Raw genomic sequence first — 18,795 nt, 5'->3', positions numbered from 1 at the left:
AAGCGCAGAAACCTGCGCATGCGATGCAGCATGGAACGGAGAGCTGTCAATGACTATCTGACGTATCAGGAGGTGTTGCTTCCAAATGCCCGGTGACTTCTGGGGTCTGCCGGAGGGCTGCAAGGATCTCCTGTACTGATACAGATGAGTTTTCTTCTGCGCAGTGTTCCATGCACTATTGCCTAGGGGAGTTGCAGTCACATGAACGCTAGTCTAATACAATCACGGTGAAGCAGACCAGTGAGGGGTTTCTCCATTATATGCATTTTAGCTGCAGTAAAATATCAGTTTGCATGGGAGATCCACGTGTAGGCAATCACAGTCATTTTAATTTACACTCTTGTCACACCCAGATTCTTTTCTTAACAGACAAAGTAAAAAAAAAACAATACGTGGTGGGATGATAAAAGTGCACGACTCTTGCCTGTGCTACCAAGGACAGATGTGAGTCACAGTAGACACTAGTCCATTAAAGAAAAAGCTAAACAATGATGTCCCACGTGGATTTAATCTAACATGTTTGACACTGAAGTAAGGATCTCCATCTTAGTGCTGGTACTGGTAAGTACTGAGAGACAGTGCAGGGGCTGGTTTCCTACAGGCAAGGTTACACCTAAACTCATCTTTTGAACCCATCTGAAAATCCAGCTCGGATTTGGAGAAGGAGTTGGAACTGAAGCTTGTGGTCGGTGATGATCGAAACCATCGCCTGAGAAGTAAACAGAAATGGAGGGGGGGCCCTTCATGCAGTACCCCACATGCTGTTGGGCTTCTTGTTGGTAGAGGCATGGATTTCAGCGACTTCTTTTGTACAGACCACTGGCGGGTTCAACACGTGAAATATACGAATGAGAGAGAGAACATCTCTTCCTCTATAATCCGTTTTTAAGCAGGTAACTGAACAACACAGGGGAGCGATGAAGAACAGCGAGAAGTCCCCATCAGCCGCATCACACTAGATGAACACACAATTCAATATGAAGACAATACCCACTTTCACTTGCTTTTTATGAAGAGGATGCAAAATGTTTTGAGAGTAAATAAGGCCTACTTTGATAAAGACTACCTTCCAGATCATCAGGAAATGCATCGGCGAGGTAGGTTATCTGGTGTCGCCAGTTTTTGCTCCTCACTAAAGCAGTCATTAGTTGCTTCCAAACACAAGGCGAGAAGGCCTGACTGCCCAGGAGTTCTTTGGTAGTTTAGTTATCCACCCAACACCTCTGACCAAGGAAAGATTTTCCATTTCTCATGCAACCCAGCTATTCACTCAGGCCGCAAAACATACAGTACTGTCAGGCAGAGTGTCATTGCCATGGATAAGACATGAAAAAGGCGCACATTAACCCAATGGGCAAATCTCAGAATGTCTTCTGTCCCACACAGTGCATCAAAGGACAAAAGATGCCAGAACTAGAATTGCTGCATTGGGTCGCCACGACCAAGCACATCATATCCCGTCAAGCATCTTTGAGCAGAAGCCCATCAAGAGTACTCCCCCCAGTACCTGCCATCCCATTATCAGTACCTGCCAACCCACTGTCAGTGTTCCTAGCCAACTCTGTCCTAGGACCAGACGTTTCTCATTGTAACTTCTCAGGCAAGGCAAGGCAAGGCTTACATGGGGCGGAGCGCTCCCCCGGGCAGAAGCACGGCTCTGGAGCACTCTGTCTTTTCATTTTTCAATACTCAGATTGAGGACTGAGGTTTATTTCTATAATACCTGTATGCACAAACATCACACAAGACTTTACGTTTGTAAGGGACAGCACACATCGGGTCCTGAGTACACTGCAAAATTACAAGTCTAGACATCAGCCTGGCCAACCTTCCTACAATTCACTCCCTGAACTGTGCCTCAGCATAAGTACTCTAGAACCTCTCGCATGCATGTAGTGCTATCAAACTATAATATTCATATTCAAATGTACAGTTTCATCTTTATACAACTGAGAGGTTTCCCTGTATCCATTTATCAGAGCAGGGCTACTGCTTGTACAGCCGCGGGCAGCATTGCGAGCCTTTCTATAGACCTAGCCACCACCGCTGCCTTCACACTCAGGGAGGTACTTCTGCTTTTGCAACACCGGCAAGTATATTATTCTTCGCATCATTTGCAATACGAGTGTACATATGCCCTTACGTTTCATGGCACTATAACATTTCCTTACAACTTTTAAGGAATTAGACAGAAAGCAGATGAGATTAGGTGCTGTAAGACATGAAAGTTAACTGGAATCCTTGCTATAGTTATAGGGGATATCACAAGGTGGGCACCATGGCTAAAAAAGAGAATTAACGTAAGGCTCATCTGCGACACAAGGAATGTAAAGATCTTTGCATTCTGATTAGAGTGCCCAAAACTGTTTTTACGTTAGATTCTGTTGCAGGAAAGTTGGAGCTATGCTGTAAATGGCTTGTGCACCATCCATGGGGATTTAAACTTAACCACATGCGTTATCTGGAGCCAATGTATATTTCCCACGTGAAGAGAAGCATGACTTAATTGTCACAAGCCAAGGGTGACTTTAGCCGCCATACTAAATAAAACTTGCGAGCAGAGGAGAGAAGTATAACTTAATTGTCACAAGCCAAGGGTAAGTCTGGCCGCTATATTAAATAAAACATGCGATCAGCGGATAAGTACTCAGACGCACCCATATAAAAATCATTTTCATAATCTAATGTGGATCTTAAAAGGGAATTGACAGCTGTAATTAGACCCCTTCCAGTTAAATATCAGCATTCTTGACTTTGAGACTTTATATATATATATATTTGCATGTTTAACATGGACTATGTAACATCTTACAACATTTAAAAATCTGCTTCTGTGCACACATTGTGTAAAATTGAGCAATACGATCCATAACTAATAAAGAAGGACGATCTCTTTTTCCTGATAAAATCTTAATCTTCAAAAGGTACTATTGGACGGTGCAAAGTATTTGTCAGATTTTTCTTCAATCTCTGCCTTAAGAAAGATATAGATAAATAATATGCATCGAATTTTGGTTTTTGAATTTTGATGGTGTCAAACAAACACTTATAGTCGAATTACCTGTACTACACTGAAATATATATTTTTGGGATCTCGACACAGAAGCCAGATTATAATAAAAATGTACTGATAGTGTACTACTCTATATTCAAAGTTTCTGTACGTTGTTAGAGTTGTAGGTACACTATTATTGTAGTGCACACACTCCAACTGTTTTCACAGGCACCAGTGGTGACAGGGTGTCTCAAGTGTCTAGCACCCTCATCCTTCGAATTTTTACATTGTTAACCTTCATCGAGCTTGCATTGGATATGCAATAACATTACCCACTTTTACACTCTGATGGTTTACAAATTGAAGGGAAACTGAGGTGACAGTAATAGTGCGCTTTGAGACATGGAAATCCAACACAGATAGGCGCAGAAAAGCACGTATTCATAAGCATCTCTGGTAACTAGTTAAACTTCTAAAATTTGAATCACTTCATTGTGTGAACACTTAATCCAAATACGACCAAACTACATCACTCAAATATTGTGACCTATTTCATTTTAAGACTGTGAGATTTCTTCAACAATATCCTATGGTTACTGAACCCGAACAGTGTATAACAACATGACTTGAACAGCTTGTAAATATGCAACATAAACACTGTGTGACTACTTAACACAAACGTGGAGAGGCTGCCATATGCAAGTTTACCCCATCACTGCATGACAACTTCACCAAAGCACTGTTTGACAACTTCAAACTTGACTTAGTGTGCAACAACGACACTCAAACACTGTGACTGCTCAACTGAAACGCTGGGAGGGTACTCCTCCCAAACACTGGGTGACAATTTCACCCACACTCTAGCGCAGTGGGGCAACTTTGCACTGTGTGACAATTTCATCCAAGCACTGTGTGGCAATTTCACTCAAACACTGGAAGGCTGTTTTAAAACGAAACTGTGTGACTCCCAGGTGCTGGTACACTCCATGGTCCATTGACACAGAAATCACTTGTTTGTGTCGCGTGTAAAATTCAAATGGTTTGCTGTCTGCCATATTTAGAGTGCACACATTTTGTATTCACTAAACTGGGTAGGCCGGACATACACCAATTACGACAGCTGTACCACATTCACCAAAATCTACTCAACCCTCATAGGATCTCCGAGCACTTGCTGCGTCTTTGACTTGGCCTTCATCTACTACTGTCCTCTCTTTTACAGCTACATCTGCTGTTCTGTCAGCTCAATCTTCACTTCCATCCTTTTTTGTTTGCTAAGCATTGTTCAGTGTATCAGATTTATCGAAGCTCTGTCTTTTCTCTTCCACCGAAAGCAAAATGCCTTACAGTGCCAGATCGCCTTACACATTTATCAAGATGCACGCCTTGGTTTACGCTTATTTTGCAAATGTGCACAAGCAATAGAAAATTTGCATCAAAAATAAGAATGGTGGGCACCAGTGTTTTTTATGCTGGAGGTCACCTGAATAGAAACAATATTTAAAGCACACTTCAGGGAGTCATATGATGGCCAGAAGGTCTTCCTTCGTGTGTGTGAGTTGGGGACTTGAGCTATCGTTTTCGCTTTTGATGAGCCTGCGAGTGCATGTAATTCAACCTCCCGATGCGGAGGCGGCCTCGTGCACCAGGCGGCCTCGCATCCAGTCACTTGTTAGCGGCAGCCTTGAGACATCCATTAAAAGCAAGCTGAAACCCCCAACGCCATTAGATCAGGCACCTGCAGCCTCTGCCCAACAAGCCCTTCGAGCGCCACAAGGCAAGGTCGCCATATTGCTGTAAACAGGAAGACGGTACCTGACGCAGAAGTACAAGACGACCGGGCCGGACTTTTTGGGGAATTCGTGCTCGAGCACTCTGCGGTCCAACTGGAGCCAATTTAGATGTCCCCTGTCAGATAAAAGGATAAGACAGCTTGTTAATTAAGAGTGCTTTCATCGTCACAGAGCAGGATTTGTATTTTTAAGTTTAGAAAGCTTTATTTATATAATATTTGAAGTGAAGTATAAGTATACAATATACAATATACATATAATGTTCGAACATTTCTATCGCATCTGATCGAATACTGAGAAGAAAAAGACAGAAACAATTATAACATCAAAAAACAATTTGAACAAAATAAATAATTCTACAAAAACATGCATTTGAAAATTTTTAGGCAAGGGACAAAAAGGAGGGAAGATATCAAGAAAAACATAATAAGCAAAACAGCCTTGCAATAATACCTTAATAACTTGTTAAACATATTGGCAATTAAGGGGTTTCATATCTGGAAACCATAGAAGTGGGCCGAACGGCTTGCCTAGATAAAAATGCTGTGAGTGGTGACCATAATAATTATTTTTTAATCATTAAAGGCATAGAGGTAGCATGAGCACGATCTAATCTATGATGGTGACATAAAAGATTCCATAAACCAGTATATGAAATTTTAGGATATGCTTCCAATTTGTGGTAATAATCTATAGTGTAATAGCTACAATCAAATCAATAAACTTACCCACACTCCCCTGAGAACGCCATGTGGGGAGGAACCGCCCCAAAAAATGCGTAAAAACTCAAGAGGTATTTGTGGACAAAATTTCATTCAACTTCTTCCAAATGAGCATCCAAAATCTTATGTTTTTTCTTTGTCCTTTGGTTAAAAGATTTTGGATGCTCATTAGGATTTTTATTTTAACTCGATTTCGGGCTCGAAACAAAACTAAAGACAAGAAAACATAAAACACAATGTATTTATCTGTACATTCATATATAGTGTACTTAACCTGAGGGTACCAAAGTGCTGGACACAGAATAAAGCCATTCCTTAACTTACGAAGAATAGTCATGAGACAAAACGATAAAATACATAAAACAGTAATCATTCTTAGGGAGGGAGTGAAGAACTCTGCGGAATGAAGATGGTTAATGAAGGTAGAGGGGGGTGGGCTGGAGGGGTGGGTGTAAGGAAGAGAGAGGCAAGAGGCAAGGTGAAGAGAAGAGAAAGGGAGTGGCAGCAGGAAATCACAGAGCAGTGGAACAAGAGGCAGGAAGTCAAGGGTCCTTCACTTAGAAAGTAACAGGCTGACAGGAGAAGATGTGGACAAGGGGGAGTGGGCAGAAAGGAGGTGCAGTTCAAGGTACAGAGCTAGCTTCAATCATCAGACAAAGGCACACAAAACAGTAGGTGAGGTAGAGTTCAGACACGAAGGTTTTCAATTTTCTTCATAAGAGCAAAAGCTATCGGATAGTTTGACATTTACTGTTAAGGAGTTCTAAATGTATGTTGTAACAGCAGAAGAAAAGACTTTCATAGCCAATGTCTGTGGGGAATTGTTTGGGCTCCAGGGTCAGATTCTTGAATTTCCACCAGGCAATTAAACATTTTAAAGCAAAAAGGTTTATATAAATGTAAGGCTTTTTAAAGGAATCATTATTAAAAAAAGCCTATCCCTGAGCATCATAAAACTACAGATGACGTTTTGGAAGAACAACATTCATAATCACAACTGAGGCTGGTGCACACCTGAGTGTTCAACAGGTAAAATAAGATAAGTTAATTGTGAAAAAATGGACATCCAGGGATCTGTATGCAATTCACCAATTTAATAAATTATAGTTAATTACACGAGTGAATCAAACTATTAATGCAATTAGGCTTTTATTCTTGACTACTTAACAAAGAAAATGCTCCAGATTACGTTATAGAAGACACGGAAGTTAAAATCAGCTCAAGGAAATTCATGCATGTTTTATTGTGTTTATCAATGGATGCACCGGAGCAAAAAAACTACCGTGTACCTTTCTACTCGCTGCTCGCCCTGTATTTTTTGTCTTCTAGTGTTGCTGCCTAAACACAGTCCTTTCAGACGCAGCACCATCCCCCTGGCATACTGAGGTACAGTCTAATACTAATAAAATGTTAGCGAGAAGTGTCAATTCGAGTACTCAGTCACTGCGATGTTCACTCCAAACAGGTACTTTATGAACTAGACTTTAATTGAAAACCTTCTCGGAATAAAAGCATCTATACATCGGAATCAGCCAACACTGCTTTAATGTACATGATGAATAGGGGAGTGTTTGGTTTAGGATTTCATTTCAATGACTACCTGTTGAGTGCACTCAGTCCTGGTTTAGAGCAGCACTGAATCACACAGTGGATTACCAAGGGAATCCGAGGTTCTGTTCATTGCCGCCACTGTACACTGGTCTATTCTGATATTAATATTATTTAGGCAGCACCTGCGTGTACTGTGGCAGCAGAATGGCTAATTATGGCATAGCCCTGCCACAAGATAGCAGCACTTCTAAAGGTATTCTAATTGCTGGCATAAATACAAAAAGAAGTAAAGCCTCAAATTTACTTGGGAACATATGCCAGAATTACCCAATAGTCTTCAACATGAACCTTCTTCATGTGTTTATGACGTGCCTGGCCAGGGGCTGAAACTTCACTTGTGTATTGCAGACTTTCTCACTCTTGTCCATCAGCAGTGCACGATCAGTTTGGTAATGTGGACTTTTTAGTTAACATCTTGGATTGGTATTACGCCATTTCGTTTCACTTTGTTTTTACTTTTACTCATATCACTATGATACATTAAGGTAAACATTTTACCTTTTGCTTTTCAGAGGAATTTTCCTCTGGTACACAAAGTGTTGGGTAATTATTGTTTCTGCCAGGCACACAATTTTCCGATTGTGCACATACATTAATTTCCTGCTGCAAAGTAACAATTCTCGTAGGCACTGGTGGAGGCCCTGAAGCATTATTAGTTGTGTTTATATATAGAATTTACCATTGCATGCTTTCCCGTTTGTAAGAACTTAGTTGTACCCAAGTTTTCAACTTCAGAAGAATGAAAGACTGAGTTGGCCCTGTTAGTATCCAAACTCATGCCATGAGGGTTATCAGATGTCAGCCGTGAATGATTAACTTACTTACTACTATGCTGGCTGTAGTTCAGCTATATCTGACTTAAACCATTTTCAGAGTTGTCTCTGATTATATGTGGGGTAGTGAACAACCCTGACACTCATCCCCATACCAGCCTAACTCTTGCCTCTACTCATCACTGCCCCCCTTAACCCTTCCATTTCTTGCGCCATCTTGGAGGACACGTGATACTGATAAGACCAGAAGGGACTGTGGTATTGTGCAGGGCAGAAATAAGGACAGACTTCAGGTGACCTGTGGACCTCTTCTGGTGAGGTTTCCGGTGGCTCTGGAAATAGGGGTGTAGGAGTTGCTCCAGCACCCCCAGGTATCTGTAATGATCTCTGAACAACAGGTTGTCTAAAGGGTCCCTCTGATTGACTTCTGATAATGCTTGTAACTCAGTGTTTCTTCCCCTGACTGAAAAGATAAGGCATTTTGTAACTTGAACCATGTGACACTCTTACTGGAGTACAGAAAAGCATGTAAGTAAAACATTTAATGGGTTTATAAACTAAACTCTTAAAGTACTGCAAAAAGAAGCATACCACTGAAACACAGCGCAGGTCATTATAAGCCCCCGGTATGCAAAAGACAATACCGCACCCCTCAACACAGCCCGGTTCAGTATTCACCATTCATTGTCCTCTACACCTCGTATTGGGCAGCGTTTTAAATGGAACTATAGAAGTGCAGGCACTCTCTCTTTACAGTACCTGTTTGCTCCTTCGAAGTGCCGGTAATCCCCCATTAAATGTATTGCAGGGGTGCTGTGACGTGCAGGTACTCTCCTTTCAAATTAATGAAGTGCAGGTACTCAGTACCAGACAGTACCTGCCCCAAGGGCTCTACGGACTCCTTTTGGGTGAGGGGACTCTATGCCTCACTGTACACTGCGCTTGGAGGCGCCAGAGCACACATACTGGGAAGAAGGGGGCGGGCCTCCTGAATAGCAATCCTGCAGTGGAGACCACACCCGGCCAAAGCCGGGCCAAGGGCGGGCCCATCTGCACCCGTCTGCATCCAGCCGAGGCTGGGCTGGGCCACCCCTCGAACGCCTGCTGCATGGGGTCAGTAATCAACAGCATTTGGCTGCCTTGTCATTTAAATGCAGTTTGTCCTCGGTTATCGATTAATCTATATACTTTAAATCAAGATGGGGAAGACAAAAGGGGAGTCCTCGAACATAGATGACAACAGACCGAGAACCCAGAACTCTATCTTGACCTTCCTTAACCCGTTTACCGTGGTGCAAACTTTGCCGCGGTACGGGTGAAATAAAGGGTGGGTGTGATTCTGACGGCCCTCCTCTGCACACGCCCACCGTGACGTCGGACGGCCGGGGGCCGTACGACACAACAAAAGGGTTAATAATGCAGTGAGGGTTATAGCTGAGGAGATTACTCTTGTTGAAGACCAATTGGTTTCCTCCCTCTCAAAAGCTAATACTATAATCGTATGTGATGAGGCTTTGCCTCTGACTCTGCCTGCACAGACTTCTACATCTGGTATTAGTGGGGTCGATGAAGAGGTGATTCCTGTAGGGACACAAGGTAGGACATGTGCTAATAAAGCAATACTCAAGTTACTTTTACTAAATTTCACAAGGAAAAGAAGGACAGAGCTGAGTTGATGTCTAGTGCGTCATTTTGGAATTTCGATGTGTTCAAGGAGTCCTGAATGAATGCATCATATTTTTTTCTTTTCCTTTTTTCTATTTTTTTCTTCTTTTTTTTTTTATTTAATGGGGTTCCTGAAGTCAGAATTACAGAATACAAGAGAGAGCCAACACGGGTTTCGCCCCTTTCTTGGAATGCAGGCTGGGTCTTTCTCAAGGCATGGGGGGTAGAGACAGGGAGTAACTCCGCTAGCGTGACTGATGCATAATAAAAGACTGTATTAAAAAAGGGAGCGGTGGGTAAGGTCCGTCTCATCACGGAGCCGTGTAAAGTGCCGACAGCAACGCGGTCCCAAACAATGTTCCTTCTAATTCTGTTCCTCTGTGTGCGGCAGTGGAGGGTCTCTGTGCGCTGCAACCATGGCTATGTGCACCAGGAACCAAACCGCGCATGTCTGCGGCGCCAAATGGCACTCAAAACATTTACTTTAAAAAGTGAAAAGATGGTGCATTTTCACACATACAGCGCCACAATAAGTGTCTTAAGGGCAGTTTGCAAATGTATTGTATTGCCTGTATTTTCATTGTTGTTTCTGTGACTGCTGTTGTCGGTCTTCCCAGCTGCCTGTACGTGGTCCCTGCCCCTTTTTCTTCCCTCTGTTCCCCTCGCTGTCCCCGTGCTCTCTCTGCCCGGTCTTTCCTTCTGTACTCCTCGCTGCCCGTGTCTCTGCCCAGTTTTCCCTTCTGTTCCCTTCGCTGCCCCCGTGCCTCTCTGCCCGTTCTGCCTTCTGTTCTTAGCTGCCCCTATATTTCTGTATTCTGTATTTTGCCTCTGTGCCATTAGTTTTTTTGCCCGTCTACCATCTGTGCCACTCGTTTTTGTGCCCCTTTTGCCTTCTGTTCCACTCGTTTTTTGTGCCTTTCTGCCCTCTGTTCCACTTGTTTTTTGTGCCTTTCTGCCCTCTGTTCCACTTGTTTTTTGTGCCTTTCTGCCCTCTGTTCCACTCGTTTTTTGTGCCTTTCTGCCCTCTGTTCCACTCGTTTTTGTGCCCTTCTGCCCTCTGTCCCACTCGTTTTTTGTGCCTTTCTGCCCTCTGTTCCACTCATTTTTGTGCCCTTCTGCCCTCTGTTCCACTCGTTTTTGTGCCTTTCTGCCCTCTGTCCCACTCGTTTTTTGTGCCTTTCTGCCCTCTGTTCCACTTGTTTTTGTGCTCTTCTGCCCTCTGTTCCACTCGTTTTTGTGCCTTTCTGCCCCCTGTTCCACTCATTTTTGTGCCCTTCTGCCCTCTGTCCCACTCTTTTTGTGCCTTTCTGCCCTCTGTCCCACTCGTTTTAGTGCCTTTCTGCCCTCAGTTTCACTCGTTTTTGGGCCTTTCTGCCCTCAGTTCCACTCGTTTTTGTGCCCTTCTGCCCTCTGTCCCACTCGTTTTTTGTGCCTTTCTGCCCTCTGTCCCACTCGTTTTTGTGCCCTTCTGTCCTCTGTTTCACTCGTTTTTGTGCCCTTCTGCCCTCTGTTCCACTCGTTTTTGTGCCCTTCTGCCCTCTGTCCCACTCGTTTTTTGTGCCTTTCTGCCCTCTGTCCCGCTCGTTTCTGTGCCACTCGTTTTTGTGCCCTTCTGCCCTCTGTCCCACTCGTTTTTGTGCCCTTCTGCCCTCTATTCCACTCGTTTTTTTCCTTGTTTTTGTGCCCCTTTTGCCTTCTGTTCCGCTCGTTTCCCCAGCCGCTGTGCCCCCTGCGGCCCCGCCCTCCTGACTGCCCACTGTGGCCTTTTGTTTAACTATTGCTGTTAATAGGAGCCCCTTTACGGGCTCCGATTAGCAGCAATACTTAAACAAAAGGCCAGTCTGCCCCGCGCTTTACTAACAAAAGAGTAGAGACAGTTTCCAAACACAGCGTGTGCTAAAGTACGCGCTGTGTTTGGAAACTGACTACGCTTTTGTTAGTAAAGTGCGGGGCAGACTGTGGCCTTTTGTTTAAGTATTGCTGTTAATCGGAGCCCGTGAAGGGGCTCCGATTAACAGCAATACTTAAACAAAAGGCCACAGTCTGCCCTGCGCTCCCACATAGCCACAAGCCCCACCAGCCCCCCGCCTCCTTACCTGCTCTCCTCACGTGCCTCATGTTCGCGCCGCTCGCTTCTTTCAAGCGGCCGGCGGCGCGACTCTCTTGCACGACGTCCTGTGTGCGCGCTCCACGCGAGGCGGTGCACGCTGGCGTGAGGGGAGGTGTGCGCGCGCGCACCCTAGAGGGAACGGTGGCCCCAAATATCTTATCCTGTTGATCAAAACCCAGCATTGCACCACTCAAAAGTGTGTTTTCTGTCAGCGGCATATGATCTTCTCACAGCTTTATTTGCTTCTTGGTGCAACACAATTCCTCAGGTGCCTTTGCATAAAATAAGTAAAATCCAATACTAAATGAAGGTCTCTCCAGTTGTTTCCCGATCTAGTGTTGCAGCATTCAATACATCGTTCTCAAAAGGAAAATCCTTTTTCGTACAAACAAAAAAAGTCTCTTTCACAGAAAAATGTTGTTTATCATGTGCGCAGTAAGCATTTGTCCAGTTCCTTTGACGAAAGATGGATTAGATATTCAGTTTTGACTACAAGAACATTGGCAGGATGGTTTACTGGTCCTAGGTGGTTTTAAATATCCTGCCGTCGTGCAAGTGTCTAGCTTCCATTAGAGGAAAGCTCATCTAGCCATCCTTGGGAAGGAAGCATGTCACGGGCCGTACACTTCAGACCAACTCTGATCTCGTTGTAGGTAGGGGTCTTGCTACGAGTTCAGAGCTGGTCTGAAGTGTAAGGCCTGTTACGTGAAAAAAGGGAAGTTCTTGCGCTGATCAAATACTTGTTGATCCACTATTCAATGGTTAAATCAATGATGAATACTGAACTGTATTTTAAGCTAGACATGCCCCCCCCCCCCCATCAGAGATGACTTCTGACTTATTTTCGTCTGAATTCATTTACCCAGATACGTTAGGATGGCATAAGCCCTTCGAGTTCCCTGTAACTACTTGTGATATAGCTGCTATTTCAGATACTTTCCACATTGTTTTAATTTGCCCCAAATATAATACGTTACAGTATGATCTTATTCGCCCGCTTTTATTGTCAATGAATTTCAGACAAGTGAGGCCAGCTTTACTGTATTTGCAACTTTTATCCACACCAAATGTATGTTTTTATTCATCATGGTTCTGAGCAGGCATCTTAAATTCATGTTCTTGAGATGTACGGACTTTGATGGCCCAATTTTACTATCCATTTTTCAAAGTTTTAATGCACTGTGTTAAGTACTTTTATGATTTGCACTGATCAAATTAAATAAAGTGATTCTTGACTTGACCTGCCAATTTAAAGCACTGGTAATGGGGAATAACTTGGTATGAAAACATGTTTTCCCCTTTTAAGAGCTGCCAAACCCTGAAAATTGAGGAATTCCCCCATATAAATTCACTGTCACCTGACAAAATGTGTACTGACAAAAAGTACAGCATTTCTGCACAATTTGGAACCCAGGTCCAAATACAAATTTCAAAACAATAATCTAGGTCCACATTTTGGACTTACCTTTAACATGTGCTAAGTGATGGCCAGCACAGATCGGAGGTGGGGGATGGGGGCAGAAGGGGGTGGGGGGGGGAGACGCGGGGGAAGCAGGTATTACAAAATAAAATTAAAAATGTACCTTCTTGCCTCTCTCTCCTTCGTAGTCCTCCCTCGCTGGCCTGAACAGGAAGCTCCCAGTCAGCGTTTCACAACGCTACCATAGCAGCGTTTTGATTGGTCTGAACGCCGTGTTTCACGCTTAGATGCTGACTGGGAGCCTGGCCATGTTCTCCACGCTGGCTGTAATGCAGCCTGCATGGAGAACATGTGAAGTGCGCAAGACTGTTTAGCTGGCACTACGCATTTAGGAGGGTGCTACCACTTCTCCCCTGCCCCTACCCCCTCACACAAAGCTGCCGGAAGTAGGACAAAATAAAATGATAATAACGTGAGTTAGTATCATTTTATTTTCCCTTTATTTCACTGCTAAAAAGCAGTGGGGCGATGCTCCTAAGCCTTAGCAGAGGAGCCGCCACTGCATATGCTTCAAACAACACTACTGGGCCTCAAAATACACCCTACGTGCACTAAATGGAAATCTCTCATTAAGCACACTGGCCCTCAAAGTTGCCTTTGCATTCTTTACAACTCTGTGTCTTTAGAGAGCTGAAGTCACTGGTCACCTGCCACTCTGACATCTGTTCCAACACCACTGAGGCCTATGCAACAATACTTTACCATCCCGCTCTCTGCTGCTCTACACGCGCCCCATAAGACTCCATCATGCCACTCATCCATTCTCCTCCCCTCGCCTCTCTCGCCTACTCGCTGCTCTATGATGGCTTCTGATGCCCGCGTCCTGAGGTGCATCAAGCAGATGCTTCCTGCTTTTCCCTCTGTCCTTTCTCCAGGGCGGAGCCTCCATCAGAGAGGAAAGCAGCAGGCACTGCAAACTTCCGCTCAGGCCCAGGTGTTGTCTCTCGTGCACTCATTACACATCACTGCTTCATCCACAGCATCACCAGCAGGATGTCCAGGGCACACATCGAGCTGGTTCGGATGAGTATGTGAGCTGGGGAGGTAGGCCCCTCACCGGGGTGTGTTTTACTCTTTCACTGATTTTCTATTGGGGCATATTCAGCACGCGCCACCGTGCTGTTCCAGAAGATTCCGCCCTGTCCAAACCCATCCTCAGCATTCACCATGGTTAGCTGAGCTGCAGACAGGGTCTGGACAGAGTACACTATGAATCTGACAACGGAAATAAACACAAGAGGAGCTCCAGCCAGAGCAGGTTTCTGCAGGTTCCATATTCATACCGGCTAAGACATTATGGGTTTTGTAAATGTAATAAGCCTAAACGGAACTGCCTGGTTTCATGAATACTATTATAATCCACTAAAGAGAGTAATACATATAGACCTTTTACTAACGCTGCTTTCATATTCTACCCAAGTATTTACGTGAACACCAAATTGCACTGAAATGATTATGGAAAAACCTATGAATCTATTACCATTAGCCAGCTTCTGCCGGAAGGAAGTCCCTGGGAGTGAGGGGAGGTGTGTGGAAGTGAAGAGGGTGATGTGGAGGGCTCCCACGGCTCCTCCTCTTCACAATAACACAGTTTCGACCTGCAGTTGGTCACACCTGCCTCGTGACAGGAAGTGGTCCCCTGAAGCAAGAGGCAGCAGGCTCCATGTCCCGAATATAATAAGGGGGCAGCCTCACAGATACCCCACCATCACAGCGCTGTCACCATTACACCATTACACTACGGAAACAGGGACAATCTTGAGAGCCTAAAGGTTGCATTTTGCGCCAAATGAATAGCAGCAAGAATCAGATACGATGTATTATCAGCATCCACACTGTTGTCTTACCTCGGTGAACTTCCTTCTCTGGACGTGTGTGTGTTACGTGGACATAGAAACTATGTGTCACTGTTCCGATGTTTGTTTTACATGCGCTTGGGGTTGTATAGCTCTACAGGTTTGTAAACTAAGACACTTTGTATCTACTGGCTCAAACATCTAAAGTTCGAGATGCACATTCCTGCCAACCTGAAGCCACAATGCGTCAAGAATACTAAAGATCGCTTCGACCTCTGGAGATAGAAGGTGTGTGGCCGCTCCAAGGGTGGTACCGTCTAGTCTCAGTGGGTAAGAGCCCTTTTGGGTACAACGAGGACCATTGCAATGCCAGAGTATCAGTTTCAGTTTGGGAAACAGGCATTTTCTGGAAAACGTCCCACTGGAGAAGCTGAATGTTTATGTACTTACTTTTAATAAATTACTGGTGTGGGTACAATAGCAAGACCACAAGTCCACTTCCCTCGATGGCCAATGTTACATTGAATTTTGTACTGAAAAGTTAAGGTTTCAGACTGTCATATTATTGGTAGGTCTGAAATAAAATGTACATACAAATAAAAAACAGTGTATGTCTTCCAATTGCATATCTGGGGGTAGAAGAATCTATACCCAAAATACAAACTATCCATTGCATTACATAGGGATAAAGGGCTGCCATGGCTTGACCGGAATACACACACATTGGGTACACTATGAAGTGACCCTCGGCACAGCAGGAAGCTGCCTGGCGGAAGGCTGCATCCCCTAGACGAGAAATGGAAGAAGGACACCATGAGAGGGTCCGCTGTGTGACTTATGTACAGTGCAGGCTACGGTTAATTATTCATAAAGCAAGGAGGCATCTCCGTTAAAGTCGCGTCTCGTGCCCTCACGGGACAAAGGCAGCGACTGCCTCGCGCCATCCCTCCCAGAGCCTGAAATGAAAGATAAGGCTCAATGCTTTGATGGCCAATGAGGATCCCCTGATCCGGTGCTCGCTAAGGACTTAGTCGTGTGACACAAAAATGCATGAAATTGTTTCTCCAGATGCATAAAATATGCACACATAAATATGTTTTCCATATAAATAAATGCTTTCTTGTTTTGCACATTTGCTCTTACGAGCTAGCATTTATTGTGATCCGTTTTGCTTCTCACTCCGGATGTTTTCAGTTGGCTTTTCTCTGCTGTTTCTTTGCTTCTCTGTTCCTGAAGCAGTCCACACAATGATGGGACACAATCAACCCACCACGCACTCTTTTATGAAGCGCTAATCCGTTGACACCAGCTATCCTGAGAGTACACTATCTGGAGAGAAGGCTCTCGAAAACATACAGGTTTAATCTGTGCTGACCGTTTTCACTGCCATTAACTCTTTCATTATCTTCCCACTGGTTGGCAGTGGAGATGACTGGACTCACGAGTCAGAATAACGTGTTATATAGTAATGCCACAGGGACCCATTTGCAAAGTATTTTCACCTGTAAAGATCCATTTACACCTGAAAATACCCCACTGATGAATGCCAGGAGCTCACAAAGATATTCCTGGTTGGCGTAAATTCATTTACTACTGCATATTTCCCTACCAAATCCCTATAAATCTGTAGTATAAAATCTGACTCAAGGGGTGGAAAGTGGGCATGCCAACAAGGATGTTTTGGAAAGCATATATCTGTGTACAGTGGTAGGCATTCCAAACCACGATCCAACCACTTTCCACCATGGAATTGGTTGAAGATTTACTCCAGTCAAAGACTGGAGTAATTCCCCTCCAGAACAGGATTGAGAAACTGGTCCCCAGATTTGCTGTGGATGTAAGAGAAGTGTTTCCTCTCTGGGGAAAATTGTTTTCCCTGTGCAGAAAAAAATAGAAACCACTGTGAATTTACATAGGCTCCATTCCCCCTGGGAACAGAACCCAGACGAACTATCACATGACTTTCTCAGTAGTATTCCTCGAAACCTACACCTGCCACAGCTCTCCAGGCAGACTACTGAGAACTGTGGTGCACTTACAACAAACACGTAAAAGTATGTTCAGGCCCAGATCTGACTCTCCACCCTTACCTTTATGATTTATTGGTGAATCAGCAGCATAGTATCTGGTACCTTCTAAAAGGCTGCAAACATACCACACATCAAAAATCTGAGCAAGGTAGCTATATAATAACACCGCTAAACACAAAATATTTGCAAATCTGAACTACACAAAAATGCACAGTGTATATTATGCACATACTGATTCATAAAGGGGGGTGGTGATGGACAGAGTATCTGAATTAAGCAGAACACTCCTACCCAGTCAAAAGATCAGGGCTTGATCCACCACCGTTTTTTAGCTCACTGCACCATCCCAGTTCAGAACCTGGCTACATGCAAATTAGTCTGTCCCTGGCCCAGTGCATCATGGGAACAGGGCAGACCAAACTACCAAGCCAATTCTCTACTGGAAAGGAAACAAGCTTCCGGGGACCGGTTTCTGGCATTACAGCCGTCTTCGGCCCGGCTTGCTTGAATCCTGATGGTGCAGTGAGCAAGGGACTCACATCTGAGCATACCCTTCCACGCTTGTGGTGGCCAAAACGATTCATAAAGGGGGGTGGTGATGGACAGAGTATCTGAATTAAGCAGAACACTCCTACCCAGTCAAAAGATCAGGGCTTGATCCATCACCGTTTTTTAGCTCACTGCACCATCCCAGTTCAGAACCTGGCTACATGCAAATTAGTCTGTCCCTGGCCCAGTGCATCATGGGAACAGGGCAGACCAAACTGCCAAGCCAATTCTCTACTGGAAAGGAAACAAGCTTCCGGGGACCGGTTTCTGGCATTACAGCCGTCTTCGGCCCGGCTTGCTTGAATCCTGATGGTGCAGTGAGCAAGGGACTCACATCTGAGCATACCCTTCCACACTTGTGGTGGCCAAAACGATTCATAAAGGGGGGTGGTGATGGACAGAGTATCTGAATTAAGCAGAACACTATTATGCACATACTCGCACGTGTATGCTCCAGACTCCCTTTCACAAAGTAGACGCTCCCATTTTGAGTAACCAACTATGCTCATATTGTGAATAAACAAAAGCAACGCTCGTGCTCAGCTCATTCAGAGTAATAGGGTCTGATCACCATCACAGAAGTCAAGGCTGCAACAGCCTGCAATTTGCTTGCATCATCTTGAAGGTGTCGTTAGTGCATCAGGGGTGGTGGTGTGTACCTGCAGTGCATGCTTTCGTGAATTAAAATGGTGCCATTAGAACAGCGAATGCACATCTACCTTCCCAGTGGGGCATTGGTGAAAAAACAGAGCATTGTATATGATTATTTCAGCATCTCTATATTTATATCCACCATTTTCCTTTTTGCATTTCAATCTTTTGCCCGCGTTTATTCTGCTTCATGTGGTGATGGATGCAAAAAGGTGAGAAGAACATATTTCCGCATCCCCGCTTAGGGTTGTAGAGAGGGAAGGCAAGCTTATCTGTTGTAGGATGAGAAGGGCCAATAAAATGCAGTACTAGTGGTGAGTTTGATGCAAAATGTGGTTTCCTTCGAGGGAGCTTGCCTGTAGATCCTGTAACCTTCACAAAACATAACAAATGCGCCACACAGATACTTTGGGTTAGACTTATCAACACTTTGAGCCGGTGCAAAGCCAGCAAAAGTGAGACAAACCGGCACAAAGTACTGATTTGGTATTTACTTTCCAAGGGAACACTTGTTTTGCGCTGTAACGTTGCCTAAAAATAATGCATCACTTTGCGTCAAGGAGGTGTCCCATGAGTAGCTCAAGGGTGTTCCGGTGCCATCTTCATTTATTTATTTATTT

General features: G+C 44.3%; 1 protein-coding gene across 7 annotated transcripts in view; it reads right to left on the bottom strand.

The window, feature by feature from the left end:
- FRMD4A (FERM domain containing 4A) overlaps positions 1-18,795 on the bottom strand; it is an 853,273-nt gene that overhangs the window by 241,823 nt on the left and 592,655 nt on the right. For all 7 annotated transcript variants that reach the window (XM_078674208.1, XM_078674207.1, XM_078674206.1 and 4 more), the window contains exon 4: positions 4,811-4,903. In XM_078674208.1, coding sequence (XP_078530334.1) covers positions 4,811-4,903 — 93 coding nt within the window. The remainder of the gene's footprint in view (positions 1-4,810; positions 4,904-18,795) is intronic.

The sequence above is a fragment of the Lissotriton helveticus genome, chromosome 1_1 (assembly GCF_964261635.1).
Source record: "Lissotriton helveticus chromosome 1_1, aLisHel1.1, whole genome shotgun sequence".
NCBI lineage: Eukaryota > Metazoa > Chordata > Amphibia > Caudata > Salamandridae > Lissotriton > Lissotriton helveticus.
The sequence above is the reverse complement of the archived record's forward strand: the minus strand, read 5'-3'. Positions and strand labels throughout refer to the sequence as shown.